The sequence below is a fragment of the Cetorhinus maximus genome, chromosome 7, assembly GCF_964194155.1.
Source record: "Cetorhinus maximus chromosome 7, sCetMax3.hap1.1, whole genome shotgun sequence".
NCBI classification, from domain to species: Eukaryota; Metazoa; Chordata; class Chondrichthyes; order Lamniformes; family Cetorhinidae; genus Cetorhinus; species Cetorhinus maximus.
Window position 1 is genome coordinate 14047546 of NC_135885.1, and position 23957 is coordinate 14071502.

Genomic DNA, 23957 nt, shown 5'->3' on the forward strand with positions numbered 1-23957 from the left:
CTCAGCAGGGGTAGTTTACACAGCTGTGAAGGGAACTGCAAGTTTTGTTTGATTGACAGTTTTATAAGCAGCCAATAGGATTAAAATGTTTTGAAGAGGTTTTTGATTGGCTGTTTGTTTATCTCGACAGATTTATGAGCACTGAGAGGAGAGAGTTTTTTCAAGGGGAGTTTGAATGTCTGTGTTTGGTTGACAGTCTTAGGAGCTTCTAAGATGAATTTTTAATTTTTTTTCAAGTGGAGTTGAATGAATGTTTGTTTATTTTTTTCATGAGCATTTCAAAGACTTCCCAATGTTATTATTGGATTCATGAGTTTAGTCCATAGTGGATACTGAGTGAGAGGGTATGCTGGGATGGGGGGTGGCAGGCATGAGAGGTATGGCTAGGGTATGGTTTATGGAGGCTTCATGGGAAATATGAGGTGGTATGGAGGAAGCATAGGGGTCAGGTGGAGGGGTGATGACTAGGAGGCCTAACAGTCAGCAGCAGAACTGGGCCTATATCCCAATGGAGTTGGGCCTTCTAACCTGCTGCTGAAAAGATGATCGCTTCAGTTCCCAGCTCGGGCAGCATTGGGAGGCGGTGGCCCCAACTCCCCGGGATGAAAATAACATGTGCACGGGTATTCATTCAGAACTCAGGGACTGCATCTCCTCACTCCCCCACAACAGCCCCCCAACTGCCCCCCCCACCACCCCCACCCCGCAAAATATACACACACACACACACACGCACAGTGAAACCTGTCATTTCTGGCTACCTGTGGACTTTGAAGGTATTGTTATTCTGAATGGTGTCCCCCAATAATAAATCACAACTCTGATTATTGAGTTCCAATTCTATCTAGCGATTTTAAAAAGTTGGATTACAAATAGTCACCTGGTAGTACAGAACTTGAGCATTGCTGAAGAAAGAGACATGTTGAACCTTTTTGTCTTGCACTCATCAGGACACTTCGCAAGAATACCAATATAAGGGTCTAAGAACAATTTATACTGTATGTGAAGAGACTGCTGATTGGTTGGCAAGTGGACTCTGATTGGTAGAGGCGTTGCCATAGAGAATGCACCAGTGATGGTGACTGACAGTTAACTGCCAAGCATTGTTTGAAATTTAAACCAGGGAGCCTGACCCTGATTGGTCAAGGCATTGCCCTGAGGAATAAGTCAGTGAATCGCTGTCACTTATTTTGTTTTGCTGAAACAGGCACAATGTGTGTACATATTCTTTCTGTCTACAAAGAATAGGGCCCTGCATATTAATTTATGTAGCTTCCAGTACACGCAAATGCACCACACTGCGAGCCCAAATGACAATCTTAAATTGGCTGTCAGTGTAATTCTTAGCACACTGAGGATTGTTTAGCAAATGTTGTCCAATCGCGGAATCACATCTAATGTTGGACAATGTGTTTTGAGTTTTGCAAGCATGGGATGGTTGGGTACGGTCTGTACCTTGTCCATTGCGAACAGCGGCTGGGACATGCTGTTTGATACGATTCGCCAGTCTTTGGGATGTACAGCCTACATACCTAGCATTACACTGGCACTTGCCAACCAGTCAGCACTCTCTTCACATACAGTATAAATTGTTGTTTTCTTTCTCCCTATATTGGTATTCTTGCAAAATGTCCTGATGAGTGCAAGATGAAAAGCTTTGACATTTCTCTTTTTTCAGCAATACTCAATTTGGATTACATGCTTGTGCCATTCGCATGCAGCTTCACATTTAAAAGATCTGAGTGACTGTTTCATCTGGGATTGCTGTCCTTTATGAAGCTGTGTAAGCAATACATTCTTAAAGAAAGGCAATTCAACTCCTCATGAGCCCATTTTATCTTTATTAGTTTAAACATTGTGTTTTAATTTTCTGTGTCTTTAAAACCGACCCCTTTAACAAAGTTTTTGGTCATCTGCCTTAATATCCCTTGTTACAGACTAAATCACGCTTCAGGACTTAACCACAAATATTAAGGTTGATCAAGGCTGCATTTCCTACGTTACAGCTGCAGTTCAAAAGTAATTTATTGGCTGTAAAGTGCATTGGGATGTCTGGTGGTCATGAAAAACACTTTATACAATACACAAGAGGCCAGAATTAGACAAGTGCAGAGACCTTGGAGAGTTGTGAGGGTAAGGAGGTTATAGGGATAGAGAGGTGTGAGGCTATTGTTATGCCAGCGGACCATAGCCCGAATTACTTACGGACATATTGAAGTTTTAAGTGAAACGTGGGTTTTTTTTAAAGCAAAATACAAGCAAAAGCTGGCTGAGACTGTAAAGTAGCCACTTGCTGAAAAATTCCTATGTGGATTACACTTGACCAACTAGTCCAGTGGACGGAATGTTGCACCTAAAAAGGTGTCAAGGCCTACTTCAGAAAGAGATGCTTCAAAGGAAAAGATGCAATACAAAAACTGAACTGCAATCTCCTGTAGTTGCAGAGATAATGAAGGCTGATTACCATCTTAGCAGAAACCACCTCCTGTGCGTTATATCCCAGACTGTGGACATGATGTGAGTTGAAAAGAAAGCAGATCTGGGCGAAAGACATGTTTGTTTGTTTTTTTCCCTTCCAGGAATACACAAGAAAAGGAGTTAAAAAGTCAACTGCAGCCCTAGCTCTGTGTGTTAGTTTTGGTGTTCCAGGTCTGGTGTGTGAGGGCGTGCTGTGAAGGTCGTAGTTGAAGAACATCAACTAGGCATCCCTGCGCTTGCAGGTAAAAAAAAAAAAATCTCTGATTGCTGGAAGCAAGTCACAAATCAGCAAAGCCACAGTCAAAAAGGAAACAGGACCACTCCTTTCAGCAAACCTGCAGAACCAAGAATCCACAAAAAAACTGCCCAGTCAGCTCTACCAGAATCATCCAATTTAATAGCCGCAAGCTTTCATCGTCTACTCCTCACAGGCCAGCCAAAGATGGATTCGTATATCTTTTTAACTTTTATTTCTAGACTCACCTCTCATTTCTAATCCGTGTGTACGAGTGTTGCGTTTTATTATTTTTTTTCTCGTGTATTATTAACTAATAGATTCACTCTTTCTTTAACTCAAGAAAGGCTGGTAAATTGGCTCATTTTTAAAACATAAATACATTTGGACCAGGAAAAGGTATCCACGAAGGAAAGGGTCCATTTTAAATAAAAAGATAAAAACAAAAAGCTAAAAGCTACTGCGGATGCTGGAAATCCAAAACAAAATAAAAACAGAATTACCTGGAAAAACTCAGCAAGTCTGGCAGCATCGGCGGAGAAGAAATCAGTCAACGTTTCGAGCCTGAGGGCTCGAAACGTTGACTGATTTCTTCTCCGCCGATGCTGCCAGACTTGCTGAGTTTTTCCAGGTAATTCTGTTTTTATTTTGTTTTCCATTTTAAATAACCTTGTTTCAACCAACCGAGGGGGTTGAATAAAGGAAGGGAGCCAGTTCATTCCTTCTCATTTGGGAGCATAACAATTTGGGGTATCTTCTCCGGGATAATAACAAATTGAGGGAACCTTGCCCAGGCACTGGTCGTAACGCTATGGAGAGATCTTTTTCTGTGGCTCTGTGACAAATCTTGCTTTATAATGCTTGGCGACTAACGTACTGGAGGAACTGCATGAGTTGATGGATCGTCTTGACCAAGTTAACCGGAAACACAGTCTCCTGATCAATGTCGACAAGGCAAGGGTGATGGAGATGGTTGGAAAGACCCGCAAGATTCTGATTAATGGAATTCTGCTTGAACAGATTGATAGCTTCCGCTACCTTGGGTCACTTATCACAGAAGATGTGGAGTCTACCAAAGAAATTTGGGCTAGACTTAATAAGGGTCATAGCATTTTGAACATGTTTAAAAGAGTATGGAGTAGCCACAGCATCTCAATTACAGTGAAAATTCATCTTGCGAAAGCCCCCTGTCTGGCCAGTGACAATGTATGGCTGTGAAAGCTGGACTATCAAGAAGAGTAACGAGGCTTATATAAGAGCATTTGAAATGAAAGGACTCAGATGGATATTCTGTGTGTCATGGACTGCAAAGCGGACAAATGAGTGGGCGCTCGAGAAAGCTGGTGTTAAGAGTAACTTGTTTGAGGCGGTGATATCAAGGAAGCTCACAGATTTTGTGATGCGAACCGGAGGGGAGTGTTTGGAAAAAGAGGTAATGGAAAGAAAAACACCTGGAAAACATGTACGAGGAAGACCCAAGATGGCATGGATGAATAGTATCAGAACATGGACTGGCCTGTCTATGGGACAGGCAGTGAGGGCAGCAGAGAATAGAAATCTGTGGAGAAAGATTGTTTATAGTGCGGTCAACCCTCGGAACGAGGATGGATGAAAGACAGGATGAGACAATGCTTTGTGAAGTGCCTTGGGATGTTTTATTACATTAGAGGTGCTATATAAATGCAAGTTGTCGTTGTTGTGTCTGACAGTCTCTGTATATTGTTCTATTGGTAAGTAAATCGATTAGGTTAAAGGGATAATGATTCTGTCATGCCAGTGTCTGGCCTATGCATGAAGCACATACTGGGGACTCCCATATCCCAGCTAGTGATTTTATGTCCATAATAGTCTCAACATCACAGGCTGGAAGTGTGGCATTTATTGACATGTCTTCTTGGAGTGCACCAGGAACCAGTGCAGCAGACTTTATACTTTGTGGTGTTTTCTACCTTTCAAAAGAATTAAGGAGAGCATAAAGTGATCGCGAGCTGTTAGTCTGACAATGGAAGGGTAATTGTTATTCCTTGGCATGCTATCTCAGGCATGACATGTGAACCAAGACACATTTACCCATCACATACTCACTGACCTACATTGGCTCCTGGTCCGGAAACTCCTCAATTTTAAGATTATCATCCTTATTTTGAAATCTCTGCACGGCCTCACCCCTCTCTATCCCTATAACTATATAACCATATAACTCTCTATCCCTATCTCCTCCAATTCTGGCCTCTTGTGCATTGTTGATTTTCTGCACTCCATCTATGGTGACTGGACCTTTAGCTGCCTGAAGGTGACACCTAAGCCCTGGAATTGCCTCCCTAAACCTCTCTACCTCTCTCTCCTCCTTTACGTCAAAACCTCTTTGGCCAAACTTTGGTTGCTTAACCTTGCTATCTCCCTATGTGGCTTGGTGTCACATTTTGTTTATTAATGCTCCTATGAACCTTGGGATGTTAAAGGCAAGTTGTTGTTGTGTGGCCACAGTTTTGTTCGCGAACAGCAGATGGAAGTGTTGGGAGTAAAGCACCAACTTTAAAAATCATTTTTGGCTTAGTGGGGTGTGTTACTGTCTGTTCCTAATTCTACAATCTACAAACCTGTCAAACAAGGCTTTGCTGTGGAAATAGTATCCTGTAAAACTGGCTCTCTCCAGCAATTGCACGAGTGCATGGAAAACACTCCGATAGACCCTTGCATAGATCACATCCCCTTGATTCACAGGTCATGAAAAGACCGCACTGTGAACCAACCTTTATGTAGTGTGAGCTGTTGTATAATGTGGTGAGGCTGCTGGCTCATCTGAATTCATCCTCGCTAAGTATTTGTTGGGCAGATTCAGATCATATTCTGCAACTTTCAACTAGCTGTATCTGCACAACGTCAAGGATTAAAACTACGGTTCATGCAGAGAGAGCCCTTAGGTGACCAGCAATGTGAAAACCGCATTACTGGTCAGCAAATCAACCTCAACCAAATGGTGGCTTGGACTACCATTGATGACCAGTTGCATTGGCAGAAAAGAGCATTTTGTTTTGGAGGCAGCAAGTGAGAATTTTTTTGCCAAGCTTAGTGCCCCTGGAAGGCATGGACATCACCTTGCTTACATTATGGAAGTGCCCTAGGCTACGAGGATGCCATTGGAGATATTTGCACAAGAAAATAATGTTTTATGTTTAGATTGACCCTTGGGTTACTCGTGGATAAACACTTAATGCGTTTGTTTGAAATTTTATGTGCTATTAAAGAGGAGTTATTGCTCCATTTATTTTAAGTAGGTAATAGTATAGCAGAGAGAGGAATTTGAGATGAACACATTAAATGTTCACCCAATTAGAGGAGCATGTCTCTAAGAACTGTCCCGGTCATAATGAATTACTTTGAAGTGCAAGGACTGTTGTTCTATAGGAAAACACGCCAGCCATTTCCAAATAGCAAGATCCTGAAAGTAGCAGTGTAACCAGAGGATGCAGATTTAAGATAACTGACAAAAGAACGAGAGGAGAGATGAGAATTTTGTTCGACACACAACTTGTTATGATCATGAGTGTGTTTCCTGATAAGGTGGTGAAAGCAGATTCAGTGGTAACTTGCAAAAGGGATTAGGATAAAGGATACTTTCCTGAAAGGAAGCAAGTTCAGGGCAAGAGGGAAAGAGCAGGTGGAGTGGGACTAATTGGATGGCTCTTTCATGGGACTAGGTTTTCCCTCCAGCGAAACAGAGGTCGGGGCTGTTTCCTTGTCCTCAACCTACGCCTGGGGGTAAAACAGTCACTCATTTTCATAGGGGCTATGTCCAGTTAAAGAAGATGGTTGGGGCTCTCAATGCTGGAGGGCCAATCTGAGGCCTTCCAGCTTGAAAGGAGCAGCAGACTACAATTGAAGGTAAGTAAGAGAGAGGCCGCTTCAAAATCTTTAATTGGAAAAAATAGATTTAACAGCTAGGCCACCACTGTGGGTAGGAGGTGGGGCAGACATGTGTTTAGGTGCCCGCCTCCAAGCAGCTAAACTAGCGCTCTCCACCTGCGGGAAGCTGGAGACCTATTGGGAAATTCCAGTTGGCCTCTTTTAATTAGCTTCAATTGCCTCTCAATGAGTCTAATCATCTATATGCTGCCACATGTCGCCTGAACCCTGCAGCCTGAACGTCCTCCCACCATACCGATCCTACCTCCGCAAAAATGGCCCAGAATAGGATGAGACCGGGGAACTGGCATGCTGGCCAGCAGGACTAATTTTATGCCCTACATCTGATCCCACTGTCAACAGGGGGCCAAAAATGCAGACCATAGAGTCAGCAAGGGTACAGTGAGCCAGATAGCCTCCTCATGCTGTACGATTCTAGAAATGAATGGCTACTGTTTAAATGGGTTATCATACAACCATTTATTTACTGAAGGAAGGAACATGAAAGTTATACTCCTGTTTTTTGATGTTTTATTTTACTCCTCTTGCTTTCTGTGTTAAATGGTTTTCCGCATTATAGGCTGTTCGGTCTTATCATAGAAAATTTACAGCACAGAAGGAGGCCATCTAGTCCATTATGTCCACCCTGGCTAAAAATGAATTATCCTGTCTACTTCCATATTTGCAGCTCTTTGTCGTAGCTCTGCAGGTTATCAGGCTGCTTATCCGACATTCAGTACTGAGTAAGCAGAAATTGCCTTTAGTATTGGGGAGACTGAAGCCATTATTTCTGGTCATCACTGCAAACTCAGTTCCCCAGCTACCCTTCATCATCTCCCTCTCGACCAATTTTTGAGTTGCAATCAGTCTGTTCGCAACCTTGGTGTCACATCTGATCCTGAGATGAGTTTCTGGCCTCATACAAATGCCATCTCTAAGACTGTATATTTTCACCTCGACTTCGTCCCGTCTCAGCTCATCTGCTGCTGAAATGCTCACTCATCTCTTCACTACCTCTAGACTCAACTATTCCAATGCATTCCTAGCTGGTCTCCCACATTCTATCCAATGGAAACCTGAGGTCATCCAAAACTCTGCTGCCTGTGTCTTAACTCACAAGAAGTTTCATTCCCCTGCCACCCCTGTGCTCGCTGACCTACACTGACTCCAGATACGCAACTTATTGATTTTAAAATTCCCAACCTTGTTTTCAGATCCCTCCATGGTTTCACTCCTTCCCTTTCGCTGCAATCTCCTCCAGCCCCACAACTCTCCGAGATCTCTGTGCTCCTCTAATTATGGCCCCATGTGCATTCCCAATTTTAATTGCTCCACCCTTGGTGGTCATGCCTTCAGTTGCCAAGGTCGCAAGCCCTAGAGTACCCTCTCCACCCCTCTCTACTTCTCTCTCCTCCTTTAAGACACTCCTCAAAATCTACCTTTCTAACCAAGATTTTGGTCATCTGACCTAATATCTCCTTATGTGGCTCGATGTCAAACTTTGTTTTGTCCTATAAAGTGCCTTGGCATGCTTCATCTAGTTAAAGATGCTATTAAATATAAGTTGTCATTGGCATGTAAAGTGCTTATCCAAGTATTTTTTGAATGCAATGAAGTCTTACAAAGGGATTCAGCTCTGCAAGCTATTGTTCCATATCGCTGTTGCTAGGTAGACGGAAGGGTGATGTCTCCAGTACTCTCAAGCATCTCGTGATTGGTTACAACAAGGTGGATGAGACTGTATTGGTCATTTCCAACCCATCAGTCAGACTACAAAGCCTGGCTCTGTGCAACTGTTTCAAATTTGGGCCTTTAAGTATTCACTTGAATACCTTTCGAATGGCAAACTATTGCCTACTGATGTAAAATGCTTTGTTTTCTGCTTCTGTCACTAGGCTTTTTTCTACTCCTCCAATTCATTCCCTGCAGTCTTATATTGAAACCATAAGACATAGGAGCAGAAATTAGGCCATTCGGCCCATCGAGTCTGCTCCACCATTCAATCATGGCTGATAAGTTTCTCAACCCCATTCTCCCGCCTTCTCCCCTAACCTTTGATCCCCTTACCAATCAAGAACCTATCTATCTCGGTCTTAAATACACTCAATGACCTGGCCTCCACAGCCTTCTGTGGCAATGAATTCCATAGATTCACCACTCTCTGGCTAAAGAAGTTTCTCCTCATCTCTGTTCTAAAAGGTCTTCCCATTTACTCTGAGGCTGTGCCCTCGGGTCCTAGTCTCTCCTACTAATGGAAACATCTTCCCCACATCCACTCTATCCAGGCCTTTCAGTATTCTGTAAGTTTCAATCAGATCCCCCCTCATCCTTCTAAACTCCATCGAGTATAGACCCAGAGTCCTCAAACGTTCCTCATATGTTAAGCCTTTCATTCCTGGGATCGTTCTCGTGAACCTCCTCTGGACCCTCTCCAGGGCCAGAACATCCTTCCTGAGATACGGGGCCCAAAATTGCTCATAATATTCTAAATGTGGTCTGACCAGAGCCTTATAAAGCCTCAGCAGCACATCCCTGCTTTTATATTCTAGTCCTCTCGAAATAAATGCCAACATTGCATTTGCCTTCCGAACTACCAACTCAACCTGCAAGTTAACCTTAAGAGAATCCTGGACTAGGACTCCCAAGTCCCTTTGCACTCTCCCCATTTAGAAAATAGTCTAGAAAATGCCTCTATTCTTCCTACCAAAGTGCATGACCTCACACTTGCCCACGTTGTATTACATCTGCCACTTCTTTGCCCATTCTCCTAACCCGTCCAAATCCTTCTGCAGCCTCCCCGCCTCCTCAATACTACCTGTCCCTCCACCTATCTTTGTAGCATCTGCAAACTTAGCCAGAATGCCCTCAGTTCCTTCATCTAGATCATTAATGTATAAAGTGAAAAGTTGTGGTCCCAACACTGACCCCTGTGGAACTCCACTAGTCACCGGCCGCCATCCTGAGAAGGACCCCCTTATCCCCACTCTCTGCCTCCAGCCAGACAGCCAATCTTCTATCCATGCTAGTACCTTGCCTCTAACACCATGGGCTCTTATCTTACTGAGCAGCCTCCTGCGCAGCACCTTGTCAAAGGCCTTCTGGAAGTCCAAGTAGATAACATCCATTGGCTCTCCTTTATCTAACCTACTCATTCCCTCTTCAAATAATTCTAACAGATTTGTCAGGCATGGCCTCCCCTTGATGAAACCATGCTGACTTTGCCCTATTTTACCATGCACTTCCAAGTATTCTGAAATCTCATCCTTAATAACAGACTCTAAAATCTTACCAATGACCGAGGTCAGACTAATCGGTTTGTAATTTCCCGTCTTTTGCCTCTTTCCATTCTTAAACAGGGGCGTTACATTAGCGATTTTCCAGTCCTCTGGGACCCTCCCTGACTCGAGTGATTCCTGAAAGGTCACCACTAACGCCTCTACTATATCTTCAGCTATCTCCTTCAGAACTCTGGGGTGTAATCCATCTGGTCCAGGTGATTTATCCACCTTCAGACCTTTCAGTTTTCCTAGCACCCTCTCCTTAGTAATGGCCACCATACTCACCTCTGCCCCCCCACTCTCTTGAACTTTGGGGATGTTACTCGTGTCTTCCACCGTGAAGACTGACGCAAAGAACCTATTCAGTTCCACCGCCATTTCTTTGTTCCCCACTATTACTTCTCCAGCGTCATTTTCCAGCGGCCCAATGTCCACTTTTGCCTCTCTCTTACCCTTTCTATATTTGAAAAAAACTCTTGCAATCTTCTTTTATATTACTGGCTAGTTTACCCTCATATTTAATCTTCTCCTTCCTTATTTCATTTTTAGTTGTCCTCTGTTGGTCTTTGTAGGCTTCCCAATCCCCTGGTTTCCCACTGCTTTTCGCCGCATTGTATGCTTTCTCTTTAGCTTTTATGCTGTCCCTGACTTCCCTTGTCAGCCCCTTTCAACTCAACCTTCATTTGACTGTGAAATGAAGGGTTGAAATGGATTTCTAATTAGGCATGAGTGAATTGTTTTTAAATATCTGGGGCTTGATCTTACAGCTGTCTTACCGATGCTAAATTACATTAGTGTCACAATCCATAGTATGAATGCAATTTTCTGACATGCAAACCATGCTTGCAGATTCACCTGTCCCCTGCCATTAGCTGTGACAAAGAATCTTAATAAGTCATTGTTTTAGGAATTTGAGGCTGAGGCGCCGTTGACTCATAAGTCCAGATTTTAACTTGGGTGGTGTAGAGGCCAGGCCAGGCAGATGGTAAAAGTTGTTTTTACTCCAGGGTCTTTTTACCATGTTGAAAGACCAATTTACGCCTAAATCTGGCAGAAATCGCTGCCTGGCCAGCAGGGAGGAGTGATATTTCGCATGGCAGATATTCTCTTCCAAGGCCTGAGGGACTAAGGTAAGTGGTCACAAGGAACTTTCAGGTGGAATTGTAGGAGGAAGGGGGATATCTGGGGCAGATGAAGCCTGCAAGGTTTCTTTGTAGAGGCTAGAGGTGGAGTTCTGCTCCTCCTAGACCACAAGGAAACCACTAAAAAATCAAAAGCCCAAACTCACTTGGCCACGATGCTCTTTGCTGGCAGATTTCATTGGTAGACCTTGCACTGCTCGTGACTGTCACTTTAACCAGTCTAAGGTGTCACCACATCCATACCAAAAACTCGGGATCAAAGTGGCTTGCTGCTCCATCATTTTATTCATTGACCCACTTCAAGACCTCAGTTCACTTGTGATCTTAGAGCATATAGCACCCTGAAGATTTCTCCCACAATATTAATCTTAACAATGACTCTCATTCATGGAGAGGAATTAATTCAGAAATACCTAAATAGGCACCAAAAGAGAAAAGGATTTCTCTTCTATTGAGAAATGCAGTTATAACCTCTTCCTGTTAATGCTCAGCATCCATTTTTGGGCAATGAAGCATCTTAGAATATTTATTATGTTCACAATGCTATATAAATGCAAATTATTGTTAAGCATTCATTTATTAATATTCAAAAAGCCTGATTTCCAAGCTAATGCATCACTGTGATTTGTGTAATCCCCAATGCATGAGATTGCCAATGTAATACCAATTATTACCAGACCACTGGTAATTTTGTGCTGTGGATGTGTGCTCTGTTGGAGTAGAGTGAGACCACTCAAACTTATTTTACTTAAGGTCCGTTGTCAGAGAGAGGAGGGTTTTACTGTGGGTCAGCTTGAATTGCAGATTCTAGAGGTTACCCATTGCAATACCCAAGACCATTGTGATAACGTGATGTTGAACAAGCGGTCAGACAGCACAGAAGTGATTGTAGAATTGCCAGTACTGATGGAGAGAGGGTGTCTGATGACATTGTACTACTTCCAGACCTATTTGTCAGTATTCTTCTAACTCTTCCCTATTTTGGCTTTCCTCTCTCCATTCCATCATCGATGGCAGTGACGTCAATTGACGTCCCCACACCCTGAAAATTACATAGAATTGCATAGAATGTACAGCACTAAAACAGGCCATTCAACCCAACTGGTATATGCTGGTGGTTACACTCAATAGGATCCTCCTTCCACTCCTCCTCCTCTAGCCCAATCAAGGAATTGGGAGGAGCTCGGATTGCAAAATTTGGTTATATTTTGGTTATTCCCAAGCTGAGCATGTTGGGGGGTGACGGGACAGGCAACCAGCACAAAAATTGATGGTTTATATCAATTGGCAGGAATAGATTCAAGTGGCGGCGCGATAGATACATTCATCTGCATAGTTTTTATGCCAAAATCACAACTGTATTTAGAAAGATTGAGTTTTTATTTTGCCATAAATAAAAACAAATGCACCCATTCCTAGCAGGGCAGGAAGCCAGATGCTGAGGTAGAGTGGAATAATGCATCGTTTCCCTGACCCATGTTTCTTTGAGTACAACATGATCAGTGAATTTATCCTATGTTACACTGAGGTCGAATTTGTACAGAATTTGACGGAGTGGGTCATCTCGCAGCAAGTCCCATTAGCTAGACTTTTTCCCTCACCCTTCAGTTTGAAAAATATTTGCAGTTGCTAGCGGTGGGAGCTGATAACAACGAGACAAGGGTTATGGGGGCATCTTATATCTTGACAAATGACAGAAGCATTGGAAGTTAAGGATTGAGAAAGAAACAAAGGAAAGATGAAGGGAATAGAGTGAATTAGAGTCAAATTGGCACAGAAAGAAAAGCAAAAAGTAAGATTAGATTAAGAGAGTGAGAGAGGAAAAAGATACAGGAAGAAAAGAGCAGAAAAGAAAATTTTAGATTGTAAAAACCTCCAAGAGCAAATTACTATCTTCAGGAATGAGGCTCCACGGTTTCAGTTGTTCGCTTTCTAGGCTGTAGAAGTTACATGCCGTTGTGGGAAATATAAATCTTGTTAGTGGACAAGTCCTTGCGCTTTTAGGCACCAGTCCTAACTTTCTGTGGCCTGTTTAATTGGCAACTAATGCAAAGATGCAGCAACGTCATGAAACTAACAGGGAGATTGACAAGCTGCCGCTCTTGCAAGCCTAACTGTGCTGCAACTTATGGTGATTCACAACTCATGGAGTATTTCTTCGTCACCACAATTTGCTGGATTATTTAGATACTAATAACGGCGAGTACCACTAAACTCAACGTCACCTTTCCAGCAAATTCTGGGCTGCTGACTTCGGCAGCTTTTGTTCTTTTTACTGTCTCTTCTTCTCTTGCAGACCTCGACCCAGGGAGCTTCCACCGTGATATACGCAGCGGTTTCACCGGACTTGGAAGGGGCAGGAGGCTCCTACTATGCGAACGGTCAGAAGGTGAAATCTGCGGACATTTCGTACGATGAGGACCTTCAAAGAAAACTTTGGGCCCAGAGCTGCAATCTAGTTGGGAATCCGGAGAGGCACCAGTGTGCCTCTTGAAGAAAGAAGGAGTCTGCTCCATTCATGTGACATGAGGACTGGGTGTGCGAGCTATATGCCTCTGTCACTTCCTCCTGATAGGCAGACACCAGGAATAATGAACCAACCCTGAGAAACTGCAAAAATTGAAACAAAATCAAGGATAATTAATTAAATTGCTAATCGTGTTTGTGTTCATTAGCAAACCGAAAACCACATCTTTTAGTTGCTCAGTTTGATTCATTATATTGATAAAATTTCCAAGTCAATAATGTGTGATTGTATTAACCATGTTAAAGTATTCAGGTCTAGAGAGAGAAAAAATATATATTCATATGCACTTTGGTACTCTACTATTCCAGTACTTAATTACTGCCTGTAGAGGCTGCTGGTGATCTATATAATTATTTTGGTAATACTAAAGGGATGTTTTTCATTAGACTCCGCCAGTTCTGATAAGAGATCCAACCTAGACTAATGGCCTGTCTTCCTGTCCAAACTGCTAATCAACCTGCTGTCCATAAGCAGCATTTTCAGGGCTTAGATTTCTAGCATTTGCACTTTTCCTTTACTATCTGGCTGCTGTGTCAATATTTGATGGCAGAAGCTAGTACTACAATAACTTGCATTTATATAGCACCTTCAACCTCATGAAACATTCCAGAATTCTTTACGGGAGTGATATCAAAAAGAATTTGACACTAACAGAAGAAGACATTAGTCAGGCGGCCAAAAACTTTGCCAAAGAGGTTGGTTTTAAGGAGCGTCTTAAAAGAGGAGAGGTTTGGAGAGAGAATTCCAGAGATTAGTGACTAATTGGACCAGCCTTATAAATGCTGTGGCTACAAGAGCAGGTAAGAGATGGGATTTTTATTGCAGTAAGTAACTCACATCCTGACACAACCCACCACCCTAATTCTCAAAAGCCTGCCCACCATCTACAAGGCACAACTCAGGAGTGTGAAAGAATACTCTCCACTTGCCTGGATGGGTTTGATTCCATCAATGCTCAAGGAACTCAACACCATCCAGGATAGAGCAGCCCACTTGATTGGTACCCCATCCACCACTTTAAACACTCCTTCTTCCAACGGTGCTGTGGCTTCAGTGTATAGTATATACAAGATGCACTGCAGTAACTCACCAAGGCATCTTCAAGCACAGCTTCCAAACCTGTGATCTCGATTATCCAAAAGGACAAAGGCAGCAGGTCTGAGGGAATACCACCAAGTTCCCCCTCCAAGTCACAAATCATCCTGACTTCATTATTGTTGGGTCAAAATCTAGGAATTCTGCCTAACTGCACCGTGGGAGTAGCTACACCACATGGGCTGCTACAATTTAATAAAGTGGGTCCACCACCACCACCTCAAGGACAATTAGAGATAGGCAATAAATGCTGGCTTTGCCAACAATGCCCACTTTGCACGAAGAAATAAAAAAATAGGGAGTGGCGAGGCCAAAGGTGGATATTAAACATAAGGATAAGGATTTTAAAGCTGTGCATTTACCAATGGGATTGTCATCTGTTTTCTTCAGTGCACCAATATCCATTACAGTGAAGTGAGAGTTGCCTAACAAAAAACAAAATTGGGCTTTCTTCCATGCAATGATCTTCCGGAATCATCATATTACGTGTATATGGGGAGTCGGTGGCGAACTGGTAATGTCACTAGACTAGTAATCTAAAGGCCCAGGCTCTTGCTTTGGGGCCATGGGTTCAAACCCCACCGGTAACCATTGGGATTTAAATTCAATTAATAAATCTGGAATAGCAAGTCTCAGTAATGGTGACCATGAATGTATCATTGATTGCTGTAAAAGCTCAACTGGTTCACTCATGTTCTTTAGGGAAATCTGCCACCCTTATCTAGTCTGGTCCACAGACCCACAGCAATGTAGTTGACTCTTAACTGCCCTCTGAAGTGGCCTAGCAAGCCTCTCAGTTCAAGGACAATTAGGGATGAGCAACAAATGCTGGCCTTGCCAGTGACGTCCAAATCCCATGAAAAATTAAATAATAATAATGTGTGTTTGACAAAGAATAAATAATCATTGCTGCAGTGAGCCCAGCTGTTAAAATTATTTTGCTAATACTAAAGGGATGGTTTTCATTAGACTCCGCCAGTTCTGATAAGAGATCCAACCTAGACTAATGACCTGTCTTCCTGTCCGAACTGCTAATCAATCTGCTATCCATAAGCAGCATTTTCAGGGCTTAGATTTCCAGCATTTGCACTTTTCCTTTACTATCTGGCTGCTGTGTCAATATTTGATGGCAGAAGCTAGTACTACAATAACTTGCATTTATATAGCACCTTCAACCTCATGAAACATTCCATTTCATTTTAAGGTTGCCCTTTCTGTTTAGCTCCTCTCTGCACCATTTCGGGTTTCCAGATATTCTGGTGTTGTCCCTCTTTTGCCTTTTAATGATTCTATGTTTGAGGCCAACATGGTTTCAGATCATGCCAGTGATTCCCCTTCCTTGTTTCTGCAACCTCCTACAACCTTCTAACCCTCCAACACTACTCCTGTCCCCCAAAACCTGTACTGTGTGCAGATATGATCAGCTAATCTGAACAAGATTCCAAGTATCTGGAATCTGAGATGGGTGAGTCGTTTCTTTGGGAAGTTGGTTTCTAAGTATGCCATCTGAAGTTTTCAGGGTCATAAAAGTGATTAACCAAATTCTAATCCTGCAAAGGAGCCCTCCAAGTAGGGTTCTCAAGGTAGCACCCAAAGAAGTCAGAGCATTCTCACCTCTCAGCCACAAGGTTGTGGGATCAAGTCATACTCCAAAGATGAGGGAAGGAATTTAATGCCTCCTCTCCCCCCCCTCCAGAGGTGGGGGATCCATGTGATTGGACAGCGTAACAGTATTTTGAAGAAGAGCAGGGGAGATCTCCCCAGTGTCCTGGCTAACATTTGGATCTCAACCGACATTACGAAAAGCAAATTATCCAGTCATTATCACCATGCTGTGTGGGGGACCTTGCTGTGCGCAAATTGGTTGCCAAAATTCCTACATTGCAATAATGACTACAGTGCAAAATTACATAACTGACTGTAAAATAGTTTGGGAGTTCTATTGAGAAAGGTGCTATATAAATGCAAGTCTTTTTTTTTCATTACCTGTACTCCTGCTTGAATATTGTGTTGGGACTTCCTTTGAGAATGTTGTCCATTTGTCCAGGTGGAGTGTTGTTTCTTTTTTTTAAAAAAAAGAAGCCACATCAGACTGTCATTTGATCAAGGGAACCCAGAAGAGGTTATATTTTATTCTGCCTTTCTCTCACTCTGCTGGTTGAAGATGTTGAATAATACATAAGGGAACCAAAACATAATTAAAAACCGTGTCATCACACAGCTCCATGAGAATTGATAAATTGGCACAGTTGGAACAGAACAGGCAGTTATTACCAAAGGAAATTAAACCCCGTTAGTTTATTACCCGACTGATAGTATTTTTCGTGTTTCCTTTATCCATCCCTCACCTCCCAAAGCTGTGAGGAAATATATCCCCAAAACGGGTATTGCTCACTTAACCTTTTGTCAGAGGCCCCAGTCGGTGGCTTCTTTGAGGTTCCTCTCTGGAATGCTTGCAACAATTCCCACCGCAGAATGATGTGATGAGACTTCCCACAAGGCAAGCTTCTGATTTCAATCAACCCACTGGAGCCAGTTGTTAGGCTCATTTCCAGGCAGTTCCCCAGAGTAGGAGAGCTCATTCTTCTATTAATTGGTCCTTATACTTCAGTGCAGCACCGACAGAGTGCTGCACTGATGGAGTTGCTGTCTTTGAGCTGAGACGTTAAACTGAGGCCCCAGTGTCCTGACCAATATTTGTCCCTGAATCAATACCACTCAAGACACATTATCTGGCTTTCTGTCTCATTGCTGTTTGTGGGCATTTGCTGTGCAAAATTGGCACCCTATTTCCCGCATTACAACAATGATTATACTTCAAAAGTACTTCAATGGTTATAAAGTGCTTTGAGGTGTCCAGAAGTCATGGAAGGTGCTTTATAACTGCAAACTTGTTTCTTACAATGGGCGATCAACAGAGTCAAGTTTGGCAGCATTTTATTAGCTCTGTGCATGACACTCGTGCCGCAAGAGCTAATCGATTAGGTTTACCATGCACAGCTTCTTCGTGCACTCACCCACGACCCTAAGAATAAGATGTTCCACAGACCCGAGAGACATGACCACAAAGGCCTTGCTTCGCCTAATACCTGAACCCAGTTATACGTTCAAGTGCTAAAGGAGGTTGCACTCATTTCCATCAATCTCAGTACACATAATCAGTTCAGAAATTATATTAAAGTCTGAGACTGCCATCATGGAGGTCACCACAGGAAGTGTAGGACATGAGTCTCTTTAGCTCGCATCTATGTAAAAGTAAGAACAACTTGCATTTATATAGTGCCTTTCAAAGACCTCAGCAAGCCCCAAAGCATTTTTCAACCAATTAAGAACTTTTGAAGTGTAAGGCATGCGGCAATCAATTAGCATACATCTAAGTTCCACAGACACAAAATGAGCAGATAATCTGCTTTATAGTGACATTGGTTAAGAGCTAAATATTGGTCAGGATACAGAGGGAACTCCTTGGCTCTCTTAACAATAGCATCATGGGATCTTTGCATCCACTTGAGAGGGCAGACAGGGTCTCAGTTTAACGTCTCATCTGAAAGACGGCCCCTCCAACAGTAAAGCACTGAAGCATCAGATTGATTACACGCTCAAGTTCCTATCGTGGGATTTCTGATTTAGAGGTAAGAGTGCTACCACTGAGCCACAGCAGTCACGTAGTTGGGAGGATAATTTTGGTATTGGGAGAGCATTTTTGGCTGGTTCTCTCAGGTTTGTGGTAAATACATGGGAATTATGATTAGCTGATGGTTTGTTTATTGCAATGGCTTCTAACCTTAAGGTTGGAATAATAGAGTTTGGTTCTGATGGAGTGGGCTGAGTTGGATGGTTGATGAGAATCAGACAAATGGGCTGTGTAAAATAATTTGGGGTACTTTTAATGCCATTCTGAATTGATTGGTCATCTGTTGGAATAGATTGTTTGCTGGGTTGCTTTTATCAAGATAAACTCTCCTGCTAGATGTATTACCTTATCTGTAAACTGAGGATCGCACCTGCTGAAACATGGCTTGTGGCTGATCCCCTTGCTATAAAAATAAAAGATTAGCTCACCACAGAATAGCTGGAAGTAGGGATTCTTCTTCAATGAGTTAACACACTGCCTGCTGCAATACTAAGCTGTATAAAAGGATGATTCCATCACGCCTGTACTAGCCCTCTGAAAGAGCTGTCTGGTTATTCCCACTGCCCCTGATCTTTCCCCAGAGCCCTACGATCGTTTCCCCCTTCAATTATTTATCCAATTCCCTTTTGAACGTTACAATTCAATTTGCTTTCACCATCCTTTCAGGCATATTGCATTCCCGATCGGAATAAACTGCTGTGTGCAAACATTTTTTTTTTTCTCATCTCACTCCTGGCTCTTTTGCCAACCACCTTAAATCTTGTGTAAAAGGCAAAATACTGCAGGTTCTGGAAACCTGAAATGAACAGAAAGTGCTCAGCAGGTCAGGCCGTGCCTGAGAGAAACAGGGTGAACTTTTCAGGTAGGCCTTTCGTCAGAATTGGAAGTAGTTTAACGGTTCTGTTAACTCTTGTGCCCTCCGGTTACTAACTTTCCTTGCTAACTTTCTCAAGACCCCTCCTAATTTTGAACACCTCCATCCTAAATCTCCCATTAGCCTTAACTGAGCCATAGGTTAGTCGGTAGCGCTCTCACTGCCTCTGCGGCAGAATGTTGTGGGCTCAAGCCCTAATAAAGAGACTTGAACACAAAAATCCAGGCTAGTGCAAACTGAGGAAGTGCTGCACTGTTGGAGGTACCCTCCTTCAGATAAGACATTAAAACCATGATGATCTCTCATCAGGCGGTTGCGAAGAATCCCATGGCACTATTTGGATGCATTATCACCAGTGTCCTGGCCAATACTCATCTCTCAATCAACATCACTCAAACATATTATCTGGCCATTATCTCATTTTTGTTTGTGGGAGCTTGCTGTGTGCAGTTTGGCTGTCACATTACCTACATCATGGTGACTACACTTCAAAAATACTTAATTAACTGTAAAACGCTCTGGAATGCCTTGTCATGAAAGGCGCTATATAAATGAAAGTATTTTTCTTTTCTGCTCAAAGGAGAATAAACACAGCTTCTCCATTCTTTCCATGTAGCTGAAGTTCCTACCTCCCTGGCTGTTTTCTAGTAAATCTCTTCTGTACCTTCTCCAAGGCCTTGACATCCTTCCTACATTGTAGTGACCAGAAGTGTTCACAAATCTCTAGTTGAGACCTAACCAGTGATTTATAAAAGTTTAGCATAAAATCCTTGCTTTTGTACATTTAGCCTCTATGAATAAAGCTAAGGATCCCATGTCTTTATATCGAAGAAGAGCAGGGAAGTTCTCTCCGATGCTCTGGTCAATATTTATCCCTCAACCAACATCCCAAAAACAGATTATATGGTCATTATCACAATGATGTTCTGAGATCTTGCAGTGTGCAAAATGGCTGCCGCACTTCCTACGTTATAACTCACTACACATCAAAAGTACTTCATTGTCTGTGAAAAGCACTTTGGAACATCTTGAGGTCATGAAACGCTCTGTATAAAATGCAAGTCTTGTCTTTATTTTTAAAACAAGAATTGCTCTATCCAGTGAGACCAGCATTTATTGTCCATCCCTAGTAGCCCTTAATTGAGTTAATTGCTGGACCACTTCACAGGGTGGTTAAGTATCAACCACATTAGTGTGAGGTTGGAAATTCATGTAGGCCAGGTAATGGTGACAGTTTTCCTTCCCTGAAGGACATTAATGAACCAGCTAGGTTTTAATGACCATCTGATATCTTCAAGGCCATTTTTATTCATTCTCTGGATTATTAGTCCAGCAACATAACTGTTACACAATTTCATGTAACAAGCCTGTTCTGAGTAGATGAAGCTCCTGAGAAGGTAGATAAGATGAAGGCAGTCCAAGACAAAGGGACAGATGCACCATCAAAAATTATAAGGGCTAAGAAAAAGGTATTAAGGAAGGACCAAAGTTCTAGTGAGTTTTCCGATTCTGCTAATGTTTTCAAAGCAATCAATTATTCCTTTGACTTGCTCATTCCCATTTCGTTCCACAATTAACTACTTTGCTACATTGTCTTGGCCAAGGGGCCATTCTTCAAGTACGATCCTAAATGGTGAATGATGACAATTAGTCATGGGTAAGCATGACAGATGAGCTGATTGTGGGACAACATTTTGTGATATGGCACATGAATAATTTGAGATATGGAACATGCTAAGTATAGCACGCTCGGGGCTGGCGGTGAGGGAGGGGCGTGGGCACGGAAACAGATGACTTTGGACCTATGGTCCCAAAAGCTCTTCACCTCTGTGGTGTCCCTTGCATGATGTAGACTAGTTGACAGAGATTGATTGCCATGATTAACAGCTCCATTATCACTGTATCATGTGACCACCAGGATAGTAGAAGGAGAACCAAATGGACGTTTGTCTTTTTTGTGTAGAAATTTCTTTGTTCCTATGTGTCCAAGTTAAAAGTCATGTATTTCTGAAGTTAGACATCATACCTCCATAAATGACTTTTTCCACATCCAAAACTTTGACTTAGGTCCTTATTAAAAGCACAAAAGTATCTCCTGAGATATGGAATGACCAAAATGGTGGTGCAGCAAGTTATGATGATAGGGACAGATACCACTGCCTCTGAAACATAATCCACAAGCCAATCTGCAGTGCCGCCAACATCCAAATGGCTGCAGCTTATCACCCGTGAAGGATCAGTAATTTTTCATCGGGCCTTCTCTGTAAATTGGCGCATTATTCTTCTGGCTGTCTAAAAGGCATAAAAAAGACATACCAATAACAGTTCAAAGGAATTATCTTTCAATCAAAAAAACCTTGAAGCACCAATACCTCTATGAATTGGCAGGTTAGACCTCACTTTAAGATTTGGGGACTGGATCTTCTGTTTGTTTCTAATCATTGGGCAGAAAATCTAACCTCACGGATGAATAATGGTACTTCTGACAATATAGTGCTGAATCAAGGTGTCAACTTGAATTATGCAGTCATTAGTTCCATTTCTGTGACTGAGTGCCTGCAGATTAAGGGAAGATTTAGGGGGAGCATTGTAGGGTGAGATATTCTACAATGTGAGGTCCTGAGGTAATGCATGCATTTTAATTTCATGTACAGATGCAAAAATTGAAGATCCCGCGAACAAACTAACTAATGGCACGCCCTTATAGCATGGAGGGCACCACGGAGCCCTAGCGTGGAGAGAGAGAAAAAGAAAGGGGGAGAGGCTGTAAAAGACGGGTGAAGTCAGTGCAAGGTAAAGAAGGTAGAAAAGGCAAAGTAAAAGGCTAAGGGAGAAACAGCATTAAAAGCAATCCACATTCCACATCAACAGTAAGTCATTAGTCAGCCTGTGGCCGATGAGAGATTGTGCATTGTCTTGAGCTTTCTTCTTGGTCTCATGTCTTTGTCATCCGGCCTGCTTCAAAACCAGCTTCATCTTGGTGAAGCAGGGCTTGTCATCGTGGGCCGTCCAGTGCACACTCTTCCCAGCTGTTGAGGTCCAAGCCAACCCTCTTCAAGTAGGTTTTCAGGGTATCTTTGAAATGTTTCCGCTGGTCGTCCTGTGATCTTTGACCAGTCAAGAGCTGGGAGCGGAGAGCACACTTCATTCTGTGCAGTGGCCTGTCCAGTGCAGCTGCTCATGTTCGTACAGCACTCCATCCAGGTGATGCATAGGATTTTTGTAGGCAGTGTTGATGCTATGCCTCGAACTTTCTCAGGTGTCGGTGATAAATCACCAGGTTTCGCAACCATAGAGAAGTGTTGGGAGGACGACTATCTTGTAAAATGTGACCTTTTTATCCATGCACAGGTGATGGTTAGTGAAGACTTGTCTGAGCAGCTTCCCAAAGGAGGATCTCGCGAACTGGATTCAGTGCAGGATCTCCAAGTCTGTGGTCGCTGACCAGGACATGTGGCTACCAAGCTAGCAGAAGTGGTTTGACTACCTCCAGGTGGCAACCGGCAGCCATGATGCTGGGGGGATTTGGTGCGAGCTCTGGTTTCAGCTGGAGGAGGACCTTTGTCTTATTGGCAATAGATACATCCCTAGAGCTTGTTACATTTCTTTGAACAGGTCATGGGCGACCTGTAGGTCTGCTTCTGTGTCTGTCTGGATAGCATAGTCATCCGCATACTGTAGATCCCACTACCAGGCCATTGAATTAATATGCAAGCAGCTATTATAACCTAGCTCGGGAGTTAATGCTATTAATAGTCAGAAAATAGAAGTATTATTCTAATGTGTTCCACTCTCTAGTTTTTGATTAGTGCCCTGATGTGGATTGATGCAAAGCTGCTGAAGCTACCTGTACGCATTCATCAAATTGTTCAATGGGTCAGTGCAGCTTGGAACACACCTGGAAGACCAGATGGTCCCAGGTTCAATTTCCAGCCTTTTCTGAGTTAACTTGTCTCAGCTGAGGCCATAACCCAATTAGGTTCAGTGTCCCTGGGCCACAGAAGGGAAACGTTTGGCCTGGGTTTGTGCTCCTGATTGCTATCCAGTGATCTATGCTGGCCTGGAAATGGCTGCATGCAGGCACAGTGTGAAAAAACATTCCACTCGGCTATAATGTTCTGCGTGCTCAAATAGTCTTCTCACATAGGAAAAATGGTTACTTGGGGTGAGCCATTGCAGTATAGGCATTTAAAGCTGTACCACTACAAAAGCCAATTTTGTAGTCTGCGTCAAAAGAATAGCACTCATCTTTCATTGCGCTTACAGCTGTCCACAGCATTTTTGCAGACTCTTGAGCATCAACTTACCGTATTTAGAAATTATTTCCAATGAGGCATCCTCCACAAGGGACATGTAGCATGAGTGAGCAGGACAAGCAACAGCATGGCTCTTTACCCAATCAGATTTAAGATTCCTCACTGAAGCATGTAGAGTCTAAACCAGAAAATGCAAGTTAAAAATTTAATTCAATATAAAACTAATTATAGAAAGTGAAATAGAGATAAAGAAAGAAAGATGGGATAAGAGAGATTAAAAAAAGATCTCCACCAATAATTAAATTCTGAAGGAATGAGACTGTGAAAGTATTTTCAGTGCCAGATCGGTGGTTTGTCACTAATGAAGACTTACCACACTGTGAAAAATTCATTTCTACCTGAATGTACCAGCCCTATCTTTTTTCTGGTGTGTTTAGTAGATAACTAGTGGGTAAATGCCACATTTCATGCCTTGATATGGATTTCAATGCCGATTCTATCAGCGAAGTACTGGTGTAATGAAGCTTGTGGA

At 42.7% G+C, this 23957-nt stretch overlaps 1 protein-coding gene across 3 annotated transcripts in view; it reads left to right on the forward strand.

Annotated features, from left to right (window-relative positions):
- Positions 1-13730, forward strand: part of dhrsx (dehydrogenase/reductase (SDR family) X-linked) — a 281259-nt gene extending 267529 nt beyond the window's left edge. For all 3 annotated transcript variants that reach the window (XM_078545083.1, XM_078545084.1, XM_078545085.1), the window contains one exon: positions 13336-13730. In XM_078545083.1, the coding sequence (XP_078401209.1) occupies positions 13336-13533 (198 nt within the window). In that variant the 3' untranslated portion in view covers positions 13534-13730. The remainder of the gene's footprint in view (positions 1-13335) is intronic.
- The last annotated feature ends 10227 nt before the right edge of the window (positions 13731-23957 follow it).